We start from the raw sequence: 13,543 nt of genomic DNA, 5'->3' as shown, positions 1-13,543 counted from the left end.
TTTTTCTCAACTGACAGTTTATTAGCACTTGGTAAAAAAAAATACATTAGTTACTGACTGGCTGGTTGGTGGTTTTGGCGATGTCTTCCCACAGAAAATAAAACATCTACACTTTAAAAGATTTTCTAAAAAAATTCTTTAACTATATATCACACTTTAGTTAAAAATAAAAAAAGTTTTAGACTAAAAAAGAAAGATAGAGAGAGATGAAATAGGCATAGAATTGTAAAAGCTTCTAAAGCAAGCCAAATGGGGGAAAGTTATTACGGGTCTACAATGCAGTATAATAATAAATAACCTGGAGTCTGGGTTTTTTCTTCTTTCGTCGTTTACTCTACAAAACAAGTAGCAAAAATACAAATGCAATTACGGCCGAGTTAAGTTTAATCTGAACTTAAATTTTCATTTTTTTTGTCTTTCTTTTAATTTTTGGGTTATTTTTACATAAGTTAGAAAACTAAAACAAAAATGGGTAGCCAGATCGCGGGTAACCTAACTGGCCTGCCTCCGCCTATATCAATCATTTGTAGACATGAACAAAATTAAATGATTACGATGCCAGGCAACCAGCATACACTCATTATCAGCACTAAAACCCCTTCCAGTAGAAAAATGGTTTAGGGGGGAAATAATAATCTATATTGTGGCAGATTTAAACTTAACCCATGGCATAACAAAAAAAAGTTCTTTTAGCCCCTACTGACCTTTCAAATTCTTGTAATAATAACCCTTCTCCTTTTAAGTCATTGTATTATTAATATTATCATTATTAAAAAAATCCCCCCAATTCAATGACAGGTTATTGGCGCTATTGTAAGGTTCCCTAGGCAACTGATATTTTGAACATTGCATCATAGTTTCTTTTCTTGTAGTTTTTGAGTCTTGGTTGGTAGTTTATTCCTCTTCTTCTCCCCCATTGGCTGACGCTGTACTACTGCGGTCGCTATTGCGCGATGAATAATTTCTCATGGGTGAATAGCCTGCATAGCCGCCGCCCTGTCAATAAAATAATTATATGCATTAGATGAATTATATATTTTGATAGCAAGTTATTATTTTTGTTGTTGGTAGTATCTATTTATGTACATGCAGCAAGTGAATCAACTGCAATGGTATGCTTAGTCATGGTAAATTGGTCGCCATGGATACAAGGGTTTAGTAACTGTAAATCACATTGGTGTCACAGCAATACCAATGAAAATGGTTTAGTGACTGGTCAAATACCAATTAGCATTCAAAGTTTTAAATATCATTCTTCAAAGTTGATATTTACCAATTTTGGTTAGCTGAAGAATTCCTACAAAACCAAAATTGATAATGTCAAGTATTTTGCGATCTTGAATCCTTTGGATTTTCAAAGTCTGTTATTTTTTATTTCAGTATTTAACAAGTTGATCACAACTCCCTCATCAGATTTTGCAATGAAAATCTTAAACTTCATTTTAAATTTAATAGCATTTTGTATAGCAATTAGCATTGTATAGAATTATAATTTAGTTAGGCTTGCTTTCATATGAAAAGCCAGTGCAGGAAAAATTTTGAGCGAAAATGGATAATCTTAAACCTCATAGTGGCAGAATTGAAGCTTGATTATTTTCAAAAGCTGGTATTAATTTCTAATGTATGCAGATACGGCAGAAAGATTGCCTTAGTAAGATGACAACAACAAAACACAGATTGCACAAAACATGCTTCACACATTGAGTACACTGAGATATTAAAAGGAAAAGATGAGAAATGTGACATTTCATGCTGAGTGGCACACTTCTACCTACATCATGCCTAGGTTGTCATGACAACTATCGACTTTATTTACCATATAAACTAAAAAGTATGCTGGGGAGTTTATCCGGATTCTTCAGTCATAGTTCTGGTTGTCTTTTTGATAGTGATGGTTCCACTAGACCCACCAGTAGAGAATGACTTCACAGACAGAAAGGGAGACAGAAAGAAAAGAAGAAAAGACAGACAGAGCAAGCCCAGGTCAGAAGACATACTTACTAGAGTGCAAGTGTATATACAAAAATAAACAGAGGGAAATTTGGGGAGTTTAACATCAATCACAAACTTGGTAGAACGTGCTCTACATATAGCTTGCATTTTAACTTACTTAGATGTCATTTTCTCCCCCGTGACCGACCTTCCTCATGTCTATGATTGAGCAGATTTGACATTCTGCGCAGACGATATATACAAATCCAGGAACAAATCAAGAGTTAAAAAGGGTAGATGAAAATATGGAGAGCATGTGGGGAAAAAAAAGTTTGAAGAAACAGAGAAATGTAGTCAGATATAGTAAGATTCAAGTGAAAATAAGAAAAAAAAGACTTTTTTTTTTCTGAGTTGCCAATGATTTCATCATTTTTTTTTACATATTTTGATCACTTGCCAAATGAAAGTTATTACAAAAAGTTATCTGATTAAAGAACTATAGCAGCATAGTTCTGAAATATTGAGACCCCTCAAGGTGGTGATAAAAATCATGGGCAACTAAGAATTAATGCAGATATTAGACTCCTTAATTATACTTACATTATGAGTACTTGTTGTACCTGTTCTGAAACTGTAAGCATGCAAAGTGAATACATTTACTGTCAGTGATACATTTAACAATGCTACATACTTCATGAATAAATTATGTATCGCGCCTGAATGAGAAATCAGTCAGAAACAAATCAATAGACACCCTTATTTTAGGTTTTATTTTAGATAATTAAACAATATATTTTTGTTCACATCCACACAAGTAGAAGTGCTCCCGTTTGGACTGTAATTTGCAATTTGTAACTGATGAGACTCATGAACTATGTAGCATGTCTGTGATTATGCTATGCTACCGTTATTAGTCTATACTGTGCAGATATAATGAACACTCACAGAAGTGCTTGTGCGACTTCCTGATACTTGACTGCGGTTCCTGGCACGGAGCTTGTTTAATGACGACTCGGCCATATCGGCACGTTCTTCTGCTTCCTCCAGTTCATGCTGCACTTTGCGGTATTTTCCAAGATTGATGTTGGCTTGTTCCTCCTGCAACATAACAGTATGGTCAGTTTTTGCAACATAATGTATTGTAAATAGTCAAAATTTTGTAAATATAACTTTAGAGGGCAATAATTGGTACTTACAGCCTCTTCAATTTGGCGTTTATGTACTTTGATCTTGATCATCAATTTTTCGATTGTTTCTTTTTGTTGTTCAATATTCTTATGGTCTTCTTCCATTGCGAACTGGATTTCTCTAACACGACGCTCGTTCTTGCGCATATTCTTTTCAGCATCGGCACGGCGACGTTGTTCTTCATCTAATTGTTTCTCTACCTCATGGAGCTGTGACCAATAAAATCAAAAGTGTTAAATGCATTCCTATTTGTGTACGAATACTGAATTAGCAGACTATTTCAATTTCACTGTTAACACAGGGGTGATAGCTACTCACCCTCATTTCCATCTTGGCAACCATTTTCTTGCCTCCCTTCAGAGCCATGACTTCGGCTTCTTCCAATCTCATCTGCAAGTCTTTGACTTGAGATTCTAATTGTTTGCGGATTTTGTCAATGTGCATGGCATGATCTTGTTCATTGCGAAGTTCTTCAGCCAGGCGGCTACACTGTAAAAAACAAAATTATGCAACATTTAACCCCCACTTCTAAACATAAACCATGCTTTGTACGAAAAACAAAAATCAGCGAAAACAAGACGTCTTCCTTATAGGAATACTCACGTCAGTGATAGCTCTCTTTGCTTTTTCTTCCTGGTTTCTAGCTTCAGAGAAAGCTTCATCCAACTCAGTTTGCAGGGCTTGTACTTCAGCTTCCACCTTTCTTTTAACTGAGTTCAGGGAGTTATTTTGAGCGGTGAGTTCATTAACGCGGTCAGAAGCATCGCCAAGTTCAGCTTCAGCAGCACGACGTAATCTGTCAGCCTGGATAGGAATAACGACAGAAAAAGAACACAATTTAAAGAAATTCAACAGGAAAAATTTCCAAAAGGCATGAAAATTTTATTGAAGAGAAAATTCTACCTGTTCCAAAGCATTTCTGCAGTCTTCACATTCGTTCTGCAACATAGCGTTGCGTCTTTCAGCAATTTGAATTTGATCTCGCTGTTCATCGCGAACACGCTGTTCATCCTCAACCTGCATGAGTAATTCCTGCAAAAGAAGTAACAAAGAACACTTAAGACATTCCTCAAAGTAAAGAGAATCAAGAAAACCTAAAAAAAATATTTCTACAGATAATTGACGACAAACTAGTGACTAAATATGTAATTATTAAAATTAGTTACAAGCAGTGATACTAACATCCTACCTCAGATAACACATCCACTAGGCATAGGGAAAAAGAACATGGGTTAGTGAAAGACGTATTCTACCACTTATTATAACTACTATGTACTAGTTAGAAAAGACTTTTTGTGGCGAGAACTAACTAGACTGGCCTGCCAACAGAATCCTGCAACCAACTTTTGTCATATTTTGATATTTTCCCAAAGTTTTGATCAACCTTCAGTCCATGGGAATTTAAATTTATTTAGTTCAAAATTATCAAAACATTTATAGAAAAATACATAAAAATACGCAAATACCTTGATCTGTATTTGCATTTTCTTCACATTCTTTTGAGCTTCAGCGTGGTTCTTACTGGCATGGTCCAAGGCAATCTCTAGCTCATTGATGTCAGTTTCAAGTTTCTTCTTAAGGCGCAGCTGATCATTCTTAGACTTGGTCTCAGCTTCGAGACTAGCCTGCATAGATTCCATGGCACGTTGGTGGTTCTTGCTATTTTTGACAAATACACAGAGCATGAATGGTTAGATAATCCATCATTATTAGAAATTTTTCCAAACATGCCATGCATAGTCTATAATAAAAATTCTATCAGCATGCATTATCAATATGGAACATCGGAAGTTTGAATATTCTATAATGGATAATAAATATATATTAATCTACTTGACATTCTAACTATGGAAATACATTGCAATAATCTGTATTAGAGTCTGTCTAGTACAGATGGTAACATCAGGAGAATAGGGAACACAACAGAATGAGAGTCGCTAGATGATTCTTTCTACTCAGGATAAATTCTTAAACTCTCAAACTCGCTAACAGATCGAAAAGAGTCATGCCAGTCTTTGGACTTCTGTGTCTGCATGCATCACAGAAAAGATGAAACCAAGTAGAAAGAAAGAAATGTGCAGTTAATGATTAACTAGAAATACTACTATTTAAGAAATGAGAACACACACAGAAGAAAACAAGCATGCAAAGTATAAACTGAATAGGAAAATAAATAACAAAAAATAAATATGAGAAGGATGGTGAAGTAAAGACAGTGATGGCAGATGTCTCAAATCTTATCAATGCTTATAAAGAAGTTTTGAATGTGCAAGTAAAGAATGAAAGAAAGTTGATTCAGGAAGAAAGATGTCTCAGCCTCAGAGCCCTGCCAGGACTGTTTTACTCATATTAGCGTGGGTATGGAGATTTTCAAGAACTTAAGACTAAGTAGAAAGCCCACCGAGTGGCCTCAAATTCTTCTTCCTTATCAGCAACACGGCGTTCAATTTCTTGGCGGACTTGGGTGAGTTCAAGTTGGATGCGAAGAACTTTGCTCTCTTCTTGTTCTAGTTGGCCCTCAGCTTCCTCCAAGGCAGCTGTGAGTTCTTCTTTCTCCATTTCCAACTTCCTACGGGCTTTCTCGAGTTCATGGACGTTCTTGCCACCTTCACCAAGCTGGTCAGTTAAGTCTCCAATCTCCTCTGAAGATATACAAAGAAATTATTGGGTGATTAAAATAAATTCTCATATCAGAAAAAAATTAACAACTATTAATGAGATTGGGAGTGTTGAAAAACGGTTCGCCAACCCCCACCTTGCAAGTTCTTGTTCTCTCTCCTCAAAATCTCGATACTCTCAAGGGTTTCTTCATAAGTTCCCTTCAGTCTGTACACTTCAGTGGAATATGAGCGTGCTTCTTTTTGTGCACTATCCAATTCAACACTCAGCTCATCGCATTTAATCTTCCACTCAGAAATCTGTTTGTCAAAGGTACGTTGTTTCTTTTCCATGGCCATAGCAGCATTGTTTGCCTAAATAGAACCGCAAAAAAAAAATTGTTTAATATATTGATAACATTTGCTGTGCGATGAAAATTTAAATTAAACTTTTCCCCGTAGCTTACCCGTTCAACTTCAATGCTCATGTCTTCAATTTCACCTTGTAGACGATGTTTGTTCTTCTCCATACTGCTGCATTTGGACAGGGCGTTTTCAAGAGCTTCCTCGACCTCTTGAAGACGGAGCTGTAGCTTTTTCCTGCAATTAAAAACAAAAAGAAGTTGCATGAAAAACAAAATCCCTGAATACGATACCATTAATCAAAAGCAAATTGTCAGTATAATAGACTAGTTCGAGTTTTTTTTGAAAGGTAAATACAAAACTGTCCCATACTTAGACTCCTCAAGTTCCTCAGCACGTTGAACTGCTTCACCATCGAATTTGGCTCTCATGGCTTGCAATTCACTATTCATTTTAGCCATATGACGCTGCAATTCACTCTTGCCCTCGGCTTCCTCTTCCAACTGTTCACGAAGATTATCGATATCATTTTGAGCTTGATGAAGCTGAGAATGAAGACTAGATTTGGCTCTCGATTCATCTTCTAAACTGCGCTTGGCCTCTTCCAACTGGGCATTCAACAGTGTTTTCTGTTTGCTCAGTTGACTGACGAGGCTTTCACTTTCTTCGAGTTGGCGGGTTAGGTCATTATTTTCCTGTCCGAGACGGCCTTTCTGGCCATTCAATTCATTGATGACACGCACGTGTTCGTCGATTCTCATGTTGGCGTCAGACAACTGTCCGTTGAGTTGATGGTTGACTTTTTCAGCTTGACCCTAAAATAAAAGCAATGAAATCGCAATATTAATTTTACAAAATAAATACATGAAACACGACAGTCAAAACAAAATTCAACGAAATGTTGTAACTCCGTACCTTGGCTTTCTGCAGCATTTCAATGTTCACAGATAAGTCATCGACTTCAGATTTCAAAAGGTTCTTTTCCTTATCAATCCTTGAAAAGAAAAAAAAATAGCATCATTGAATGACCATCCAAGAATCTGTACTAACGAATACAGGCCAGTACACATCTATTTGTACATGACAGGGCAGGGGGATAATACTTACTTGCTCTTGACTCTCTGGAGGGCATCCATTTGTTCACTGAGTTCGGACACACTGTCTTGGTGTCTCTTGCGGAGTTGACTGGCTGTTGCTTCATGTTGGAGATGTGTGTCTTCTAGCTCACGTTTGATTTTAGCCAATTCAGTTTCACGCTTCTTGTTCAGCTCAATCTGAGCGGCAGTAGCACCACCCTGTTCCTCAAGACGGTCGCCTAGGTCCTCTAGCTCACGTGACAAATCTGACCGCTGCTTTTCGACCTGTTGAAAAGCAAATGTATTGATATTAAGAGTAGACCAATTTTAACAAGAAATGAATAAATCATTCACATTGGAATGGTGTCAAGAAAACAATCTGAATAGCATTAGACATATGTAGACTAACACCTGAACATAAGCAATCAGGCGTGATAAGGATTGGCTCATTTATTGACATTAAAGTAACAGATTCTCAATAAAAAAAAAAATAGCCAGAGAACCAAAATATATATTTGAGAGAGCTACCAAATTCAATTTATAATGCCACCTGGACCAGTAACAGATTAATTAATATCAAATTAATCTTCATTAAACTCAAACATCAACACATCAGGAGTGGCCATTTAGTAAGATTTATCTGAGGACACTAAGGTTTAATAATTCAGTGTAAAGAATACAATAAATAAGTTTTATTTTTTTTATGTTTAAAAAACTTGACACCAGCTGCTATATATATTTAATGGGATGTTAGGATTTGGACACCAGACACATTCCAAACCTTGTATGGCAAGGAATTTTAGAGTTTTGCAAAACATTCGCAGAAGGTAAACGAATAGAGAGTGAGAAAACAACCAACTCCCCTAAGGCTCTTTAGTTTGGGATTAGAATCTATCAAAGTAAATAAAATTGGAGGAAGGGGGGGGGGGGGGTAAATTTAGATTGAAATGTTGAATTCAAGTTGAAGCAGCTCAATAACAGGAGGATAAATAAATAGGAGTGTTATAGAGCCTGAACCGGCAAGGGGTATAATTACTTCACCTCTGGGTCAGTTCCACCTTATCACATGTCTAAATAACACCATGAGGATTTAATTATAAAGTCTAAATATAGATTAGAGATGTTATATACCTTATATTAAAGGTTTCCAGCAGTACACACAAAGAAGATTAGACAAGTCCTGTTTTTCAAGATTGTTTAAGTCAGAGTCAGCTTAGGTATGTAAATCAACTTATTTATTGGCTAATGAACAGATATATCCTGCCACAGCTTGGAAGTGTTTATTTAAATTCATGTCGCTTTCTCAGTTAAAAATACATTAGGTAAATATTTTAAGGCATTTGAAGCTAACCACATATTGGCACATACTAAACACTGTTGGGGTCATGACCTCTATAGGAACTCAGTCTGGGCCTTCCCTAATCAGGTATGTCTTCCCTATTGTGCTGGCCATTTCATACAGAACAGTTCAAAGGTATGCTACACTGCTTGTAAAGAAGGCAACTTGCTTTCAGTGTACTAAGTGTTTTTGTCCTTCCTATTATGAGCAGCATGCATGGTGGAATTGTTGGGATGTCAACAAATGCGGACACCCAGTGGTTTCCTTTATTCAACTCTTGTTATTTCAAGACCATTTTAATAACAGTTTAGACAACAGCTGCTTTTCAATACACATCTCATTTACACTAAGAATTTGTCCACTTTAAATCCTAACGCTTCAAATCCTACCACTTGGTAGAGTAAACTGATCCTAATTTTTGCAGACATTTAATTCAAATCCCAGTAAACATGGAAGAAATGTCAACAATGTTGTCAATTTCCCTCTAAGTACATTTGACCTCACTCCAAAAAAAAAAATGTCTCAAACTATTTTGCTGACATTTTCTATACAGCTATATTTAGATTTGAATTTATCCACTTCTACTTAAAAGGGGTGTCCTTCAGACTGAACTGAATAGTTTACACAGGGTATTTAAACCATGCACTAAATCCCTCAGTTAAAAGTCTCCTCACACTTTGGCCTGCATACTTTTGAGATTCCCGATTGTTTAGCTTGAGGGTTTTCGCAGTCTATTTTACAGATAAATACATTTAAGATTTACAAGACAAGCCTGTGGCCTCAATGACCTTTGCTGACAGTGGAACATGTTCATGGGTTTTTTATGTGGGATCCCTAATTAGTTAAACTGCTGATGAAAGTAATTATATCCCCAAGAATTCACTGCATGTTTTCCAGTTTAGTCATAACATGTAGAGGCCACTGATTCATCCATAAAAGGAGGGGAATTCCTTTGTTTTATAATCTCACAATAAAGTTTTCAAGTAAACTTATCTTACCTTAGCACGAGCTTGTCTTTCTGCTTCAAGTTCTTCCTCTAGCTCTTCAATACGGGCCTATAATATTAAATAAATTGTTTGTGATTTTTGTGCACGGAAGCGCACACACAGCTTGCAAAACAAGATCAGGAGATAAACAATATACACAACGCTAAGTCAGGCACAAATCACGTTTTTCCATAGAGACACAGTCAGTGCTCCCAAGATGCAGCCAAAAGGACAAGAGTTATAATTGTAACGACAGAAATAACATTTGACACGCAGACAATTGAACCAGATCTGCTCCAGCGGCACCGAACAGTCCAATGAATGAAAAGACTCACTTCATGTAACATAGAATATTATCTATCGGCAAATGGAAACAAGGCATAGCAAAGTCCATCTAGCCTCCGAGATCAATCAACTCACTATACTAAAGCAAACTGCTTTTATCTTTGCCATAAACAAAGCTCAAACATTTCTACAAAAGGCTCCTTAAACAATCTATAGTAACACATAAACTGGCAGATAAATATGTACATAAAGATCCAGCTAGCAAGGCATGCACAACAGAAGAAGAACAACAGAAGTCAATAGTGGCCTACTTCGAGAAGTGCTCGGACGCTTGGGCTGGTATCACCCAATTCATAGCTCTGTCGCAGAACTTTCCTTGATCGAGTGCTCAAATTTTGGAAGGATTTCCGAGAGACTTGCTTCTCAAATGAGGTGGTACCGGGACCATGGGACTCAGAAGAATAACTGTACTCCATCAATGATGTAGAAGACATACTGGCAGTAGTATCAGTTCAGCTGAGTTAACAGTGTATACAACAGTTGAGTAGCAGCGGTAGAAAAAAAAATTTGATGACAACAACTGTAGGTTGGAACCAAGACTGCTGTATAGTCACTGGATCAAACAACACTGAGATGTGTATAGTATAAGGTCCCTGAGATGGCTGACCACAAGTATACAACTTCAGACTGAGGAGAGACTGAAGAGAGATGAAGCCCTGAAGAGTCCGATTTGCCAACTGTGCCACCAACGCTGCTACTACCTATAAATGCAAATCAGCTAGGTATATAGAAGAACCGTCAACTATGGCAGTATGCGATGACAGCCAATGAGGGAAGGGTAAAGATTAACCAGCTCCACTTAGTCACATGGTGTGATAACAGGATTGGAATGCAGCCATAAATGGTAGTGGCATGCATAGTCAGGCAGCACAATCTTTCTTTATTAGGCTACCCCCCAGTTGTTTTTTTTACTTGTCCATTATGCTAATGGTAACTCGAGACCAGCTGACAAATTCTGCAGAACATCAGAGCACATTTCCCAGCAATAGAAGAGCCAAATTTAGAACAGAACAAATTCCAACAAATATACCAAATAGAATAGCAGAAATTCGCTACATTACATAACACTGAGACTGGCATATTATCCTCCAAATCAAGTCATGGAATTCTAACTATTGCATTTCTATCTTATGACAAAAATGCATACAATTTTAATTTATTGTGATTTATAAGTCATTGTCCACAACATGATTCAATGTCTAGTTGGAAACCAAGGATAAAGGTGGTTGCCATAGTGATAGCAATCTAATGACTCAATTCAAGCATGACTTGTCAGATAAGCACAGTAGTCCCTCTTTTTATATGTAAATTTGAGCCCTCCCCCCATAATGTCAGTTATGCACTCATCAATTTTACTTCAATGATCTGACAACATGAGCACATGCAAATATGCTCACCCCCCAAGACCTCTCCAAGGATTTTAAAAATGTATATAATAACCTTAGACAAATTTGTCATAATGTTTTCAATTAATTTAAATATCATTTTTAAGAATTGTATTTCTCATATCGAATTGAGAAGCAGGTATACCTGTAAATTGATCAGTTTATAGTAGAAACAAAACAAAATTGCAGTCCTAGATAAATAATATAATATTTGTTCTGCATGGAAGTTGTGAAAAAAGACTATTCCCACATATTAACATAATATGGAGGAAATGCTTTTTTTTTTTCAAATTTGTAACCTTCCAAAGCTTTTTTGTTTATCTGCTTCATGTATGTCACATGACATGACAATTTTTGAACACTTTGATCACAATTGTTAGAATAATTTGAATAGAAATCATGTAAATTTTCATCAAAAGGAATACATATTCTGCCGCAGTGTTCAATAATATTAACAAAATTTTAAAAGTCATGAAATCTGGCGAAAGAAAGATTTAATTGAATTTTTTTTTTTGCCGATTATAAGAAAGACTAATTAATTCTTTAAATAGTGATCAAAATTAAATACAAATCAAATAAGTCTAAACATGGCTGGCATGGTTTTTCTACAACTCTCGACCAGCTGTTGCCTATGATGCAGATATAATCTACGATAGTTAAGATCTTTGGCATATAGTTCAAGTGGCCGGAATCAAAAGTCAAATAAATAACAGATTAATAACGTACAATACTATCAGGAGTGGCTTATGGTTTAAAAAAAAAAAAAAGTAAAAAGAATAAGCATGCAAGAAAAAAACTTACATCAATAAGAAACTGAATTGGCATGGTCATGATGAAAGCGGCTGTGAGCGAAATACAGAGCAGCAGAAACAAGGCCTTTCCTTTAAAACTCCTTAGGTATGTAGCTAGACTATAAGAGTATGCCCAAGTAAGAAAAAATTGACACCCTCAATCCTGTCTTGCCAGTTAAGGTATAAAAGCCACCAAACTCTAACGCATATCTCCACAATATGTTTGTAATTTCTAACATTACTCATTGCTTAAGCGGCTGATTATTATACTTTCCCATAGTGCACCAGTCTGCCCAGGTAACAGCAGCCAACCAATCAATGGGCTTGCTTCCCCATTGTGGACACTGCAGTTTAAATATTACCAAGTATTTGATTTCAGTCTGCTTTTTAAATATACACCCCAGCAGAGCATAATAAAACCTAATGATACATGTATGTGATTTGAACGCATTCCTACACATAAAAACACAGGATACATCCTGTGCAGGTCAGACAAAGTGTCATGGGGTTAGGATGTGGCTCCTCCCTTCAAATGATATGGCGAGTGATGCCCGTTAAACTAGCTGGTTCAATGATTCAACCACCAATAAAACCAACAATCAACTATATTGGGCAATGTATTCATGATCAGACAAGATGTTTTTCTAGAAAATTATTTCAAAAGGTCAGACAGAAATAGCAGGAATATCAAGGTAACCTCAGTTAAGAAATTTGCAATAAACTGACTGAAATATCTCCCTGATGAAAGAATAACAAGGAGAAATACTTGAGACAGAAAAAAAGACGTGACAGCATTTCACATTCCAGAACTTAAGCCTGATTCATTTCACATCTTTGATGCATGTCCCATCCTCAGATACCATAGCAACCAGCTTTAGTACTGATGATACTTTATTTCACATGTCGTGCCATAAAAAGCAATGTTAACAACTAGTGATCAAGAAAAAGCAATGTCTAACATTGTCATCAACGGAGATGAGTGCCTGATCTATTTCACATCTTCAATGCATATCTCATCATACTTTGCTGCCATCAACAAAAGTGACTGACAACAAGAAAGTTTTTCAGAATAGTTAATGCATTAAAGTAACAGAATTAAAGAAGATGGTTGTTTTATACATACCTGCAGTTCTTTGATCTTCTTCTGTAGCATAGCAACAAGGTTCTGTTCATCTTCTAGTTTGTTGTTCATCTGAGAAATCTCATTATCCTTCCTGTGAAGAGAAAAAAAAAACAAAGTTAGAAAAAATACTGTAGTTGCTCTATTAGATGCACATTTGTTGTATACTAAATCAGTAAAATAATACTTATTTTGACCATAGAACGAATACTGTTACATTATCTAAAAAAGTTTGAGGCCTTGTGTAAAATTTGTTCTATTATCACGTTCAGTATTGCCACACAAAGAAGATCTGCACTTACTTTTTAACCAAATCTTCAAGTTTATGCTTCTGGTTTTCCACTTCATCTAAAGTTTCTTGTGTCATCTTCAAGTCTCCTTCCAGCTTACGTTTGGCTTTTTCAACATCAGCACGTGCTTT

The 13,543-nt window shown here is 36.2% G+C and overlaps 1 protein-coding gene across 1 annotated transcript; it reads right to left on the bottom strand.

Moving 5' to 3' along the window:
* LOC100313659 (myosin heavy chain protein) lies at window positions 1-10,517 on the bottom strand. The gene is given in 16 exon segments (NM_001168119.1): window positions 1-996; window positions 2,111-2,175; window positions 2,878-3,030; window positions 3,129-3,329; window positions 3,439-3,609; window positions 3,724-3,924; window positions 4,024-4,152; window positions 4,587-4,779; window positions 5,522-5,762; window positions 5,876-6,092; window positions 6,185-6,317; window positions 6,453-6,895; window positions 6,996-7,074; window positions 7,188-7,441; window positions 9,494-9,550; window positions 10,078-10,517. Coding segments are annotated over 15 exon segments (2,679 nt in total). The 5' UTR covers window positions 10,261-10,517; the 3' UTR covers window positions 1-996; window positions 2,111-2,151.
* Window positions 10,518-13,543: the final 3,026 nt, after the last annotated feature.

The sequence above is a fragment of the Saccoglossus kowalevskii genome, chromosome 8 (assembly GCF_978046115.1).
Source record: "Saccoglossus kowalevskii chromosome 8, keSacKowa6.1, whole genome shotgun sequence".
NCBI classification, from domain to species: Eukaryota; Metazoa; Hemichordata; class Enteropneusta; family Harrimaniidae; genus Saccoglossus; species Saccoglossus kowalevskii.
The sequence above is the reverse complement of the archived record's forward strand: the minus strand, read 5'-3'. Positions and strand labels throughout refer to the sequence as shown.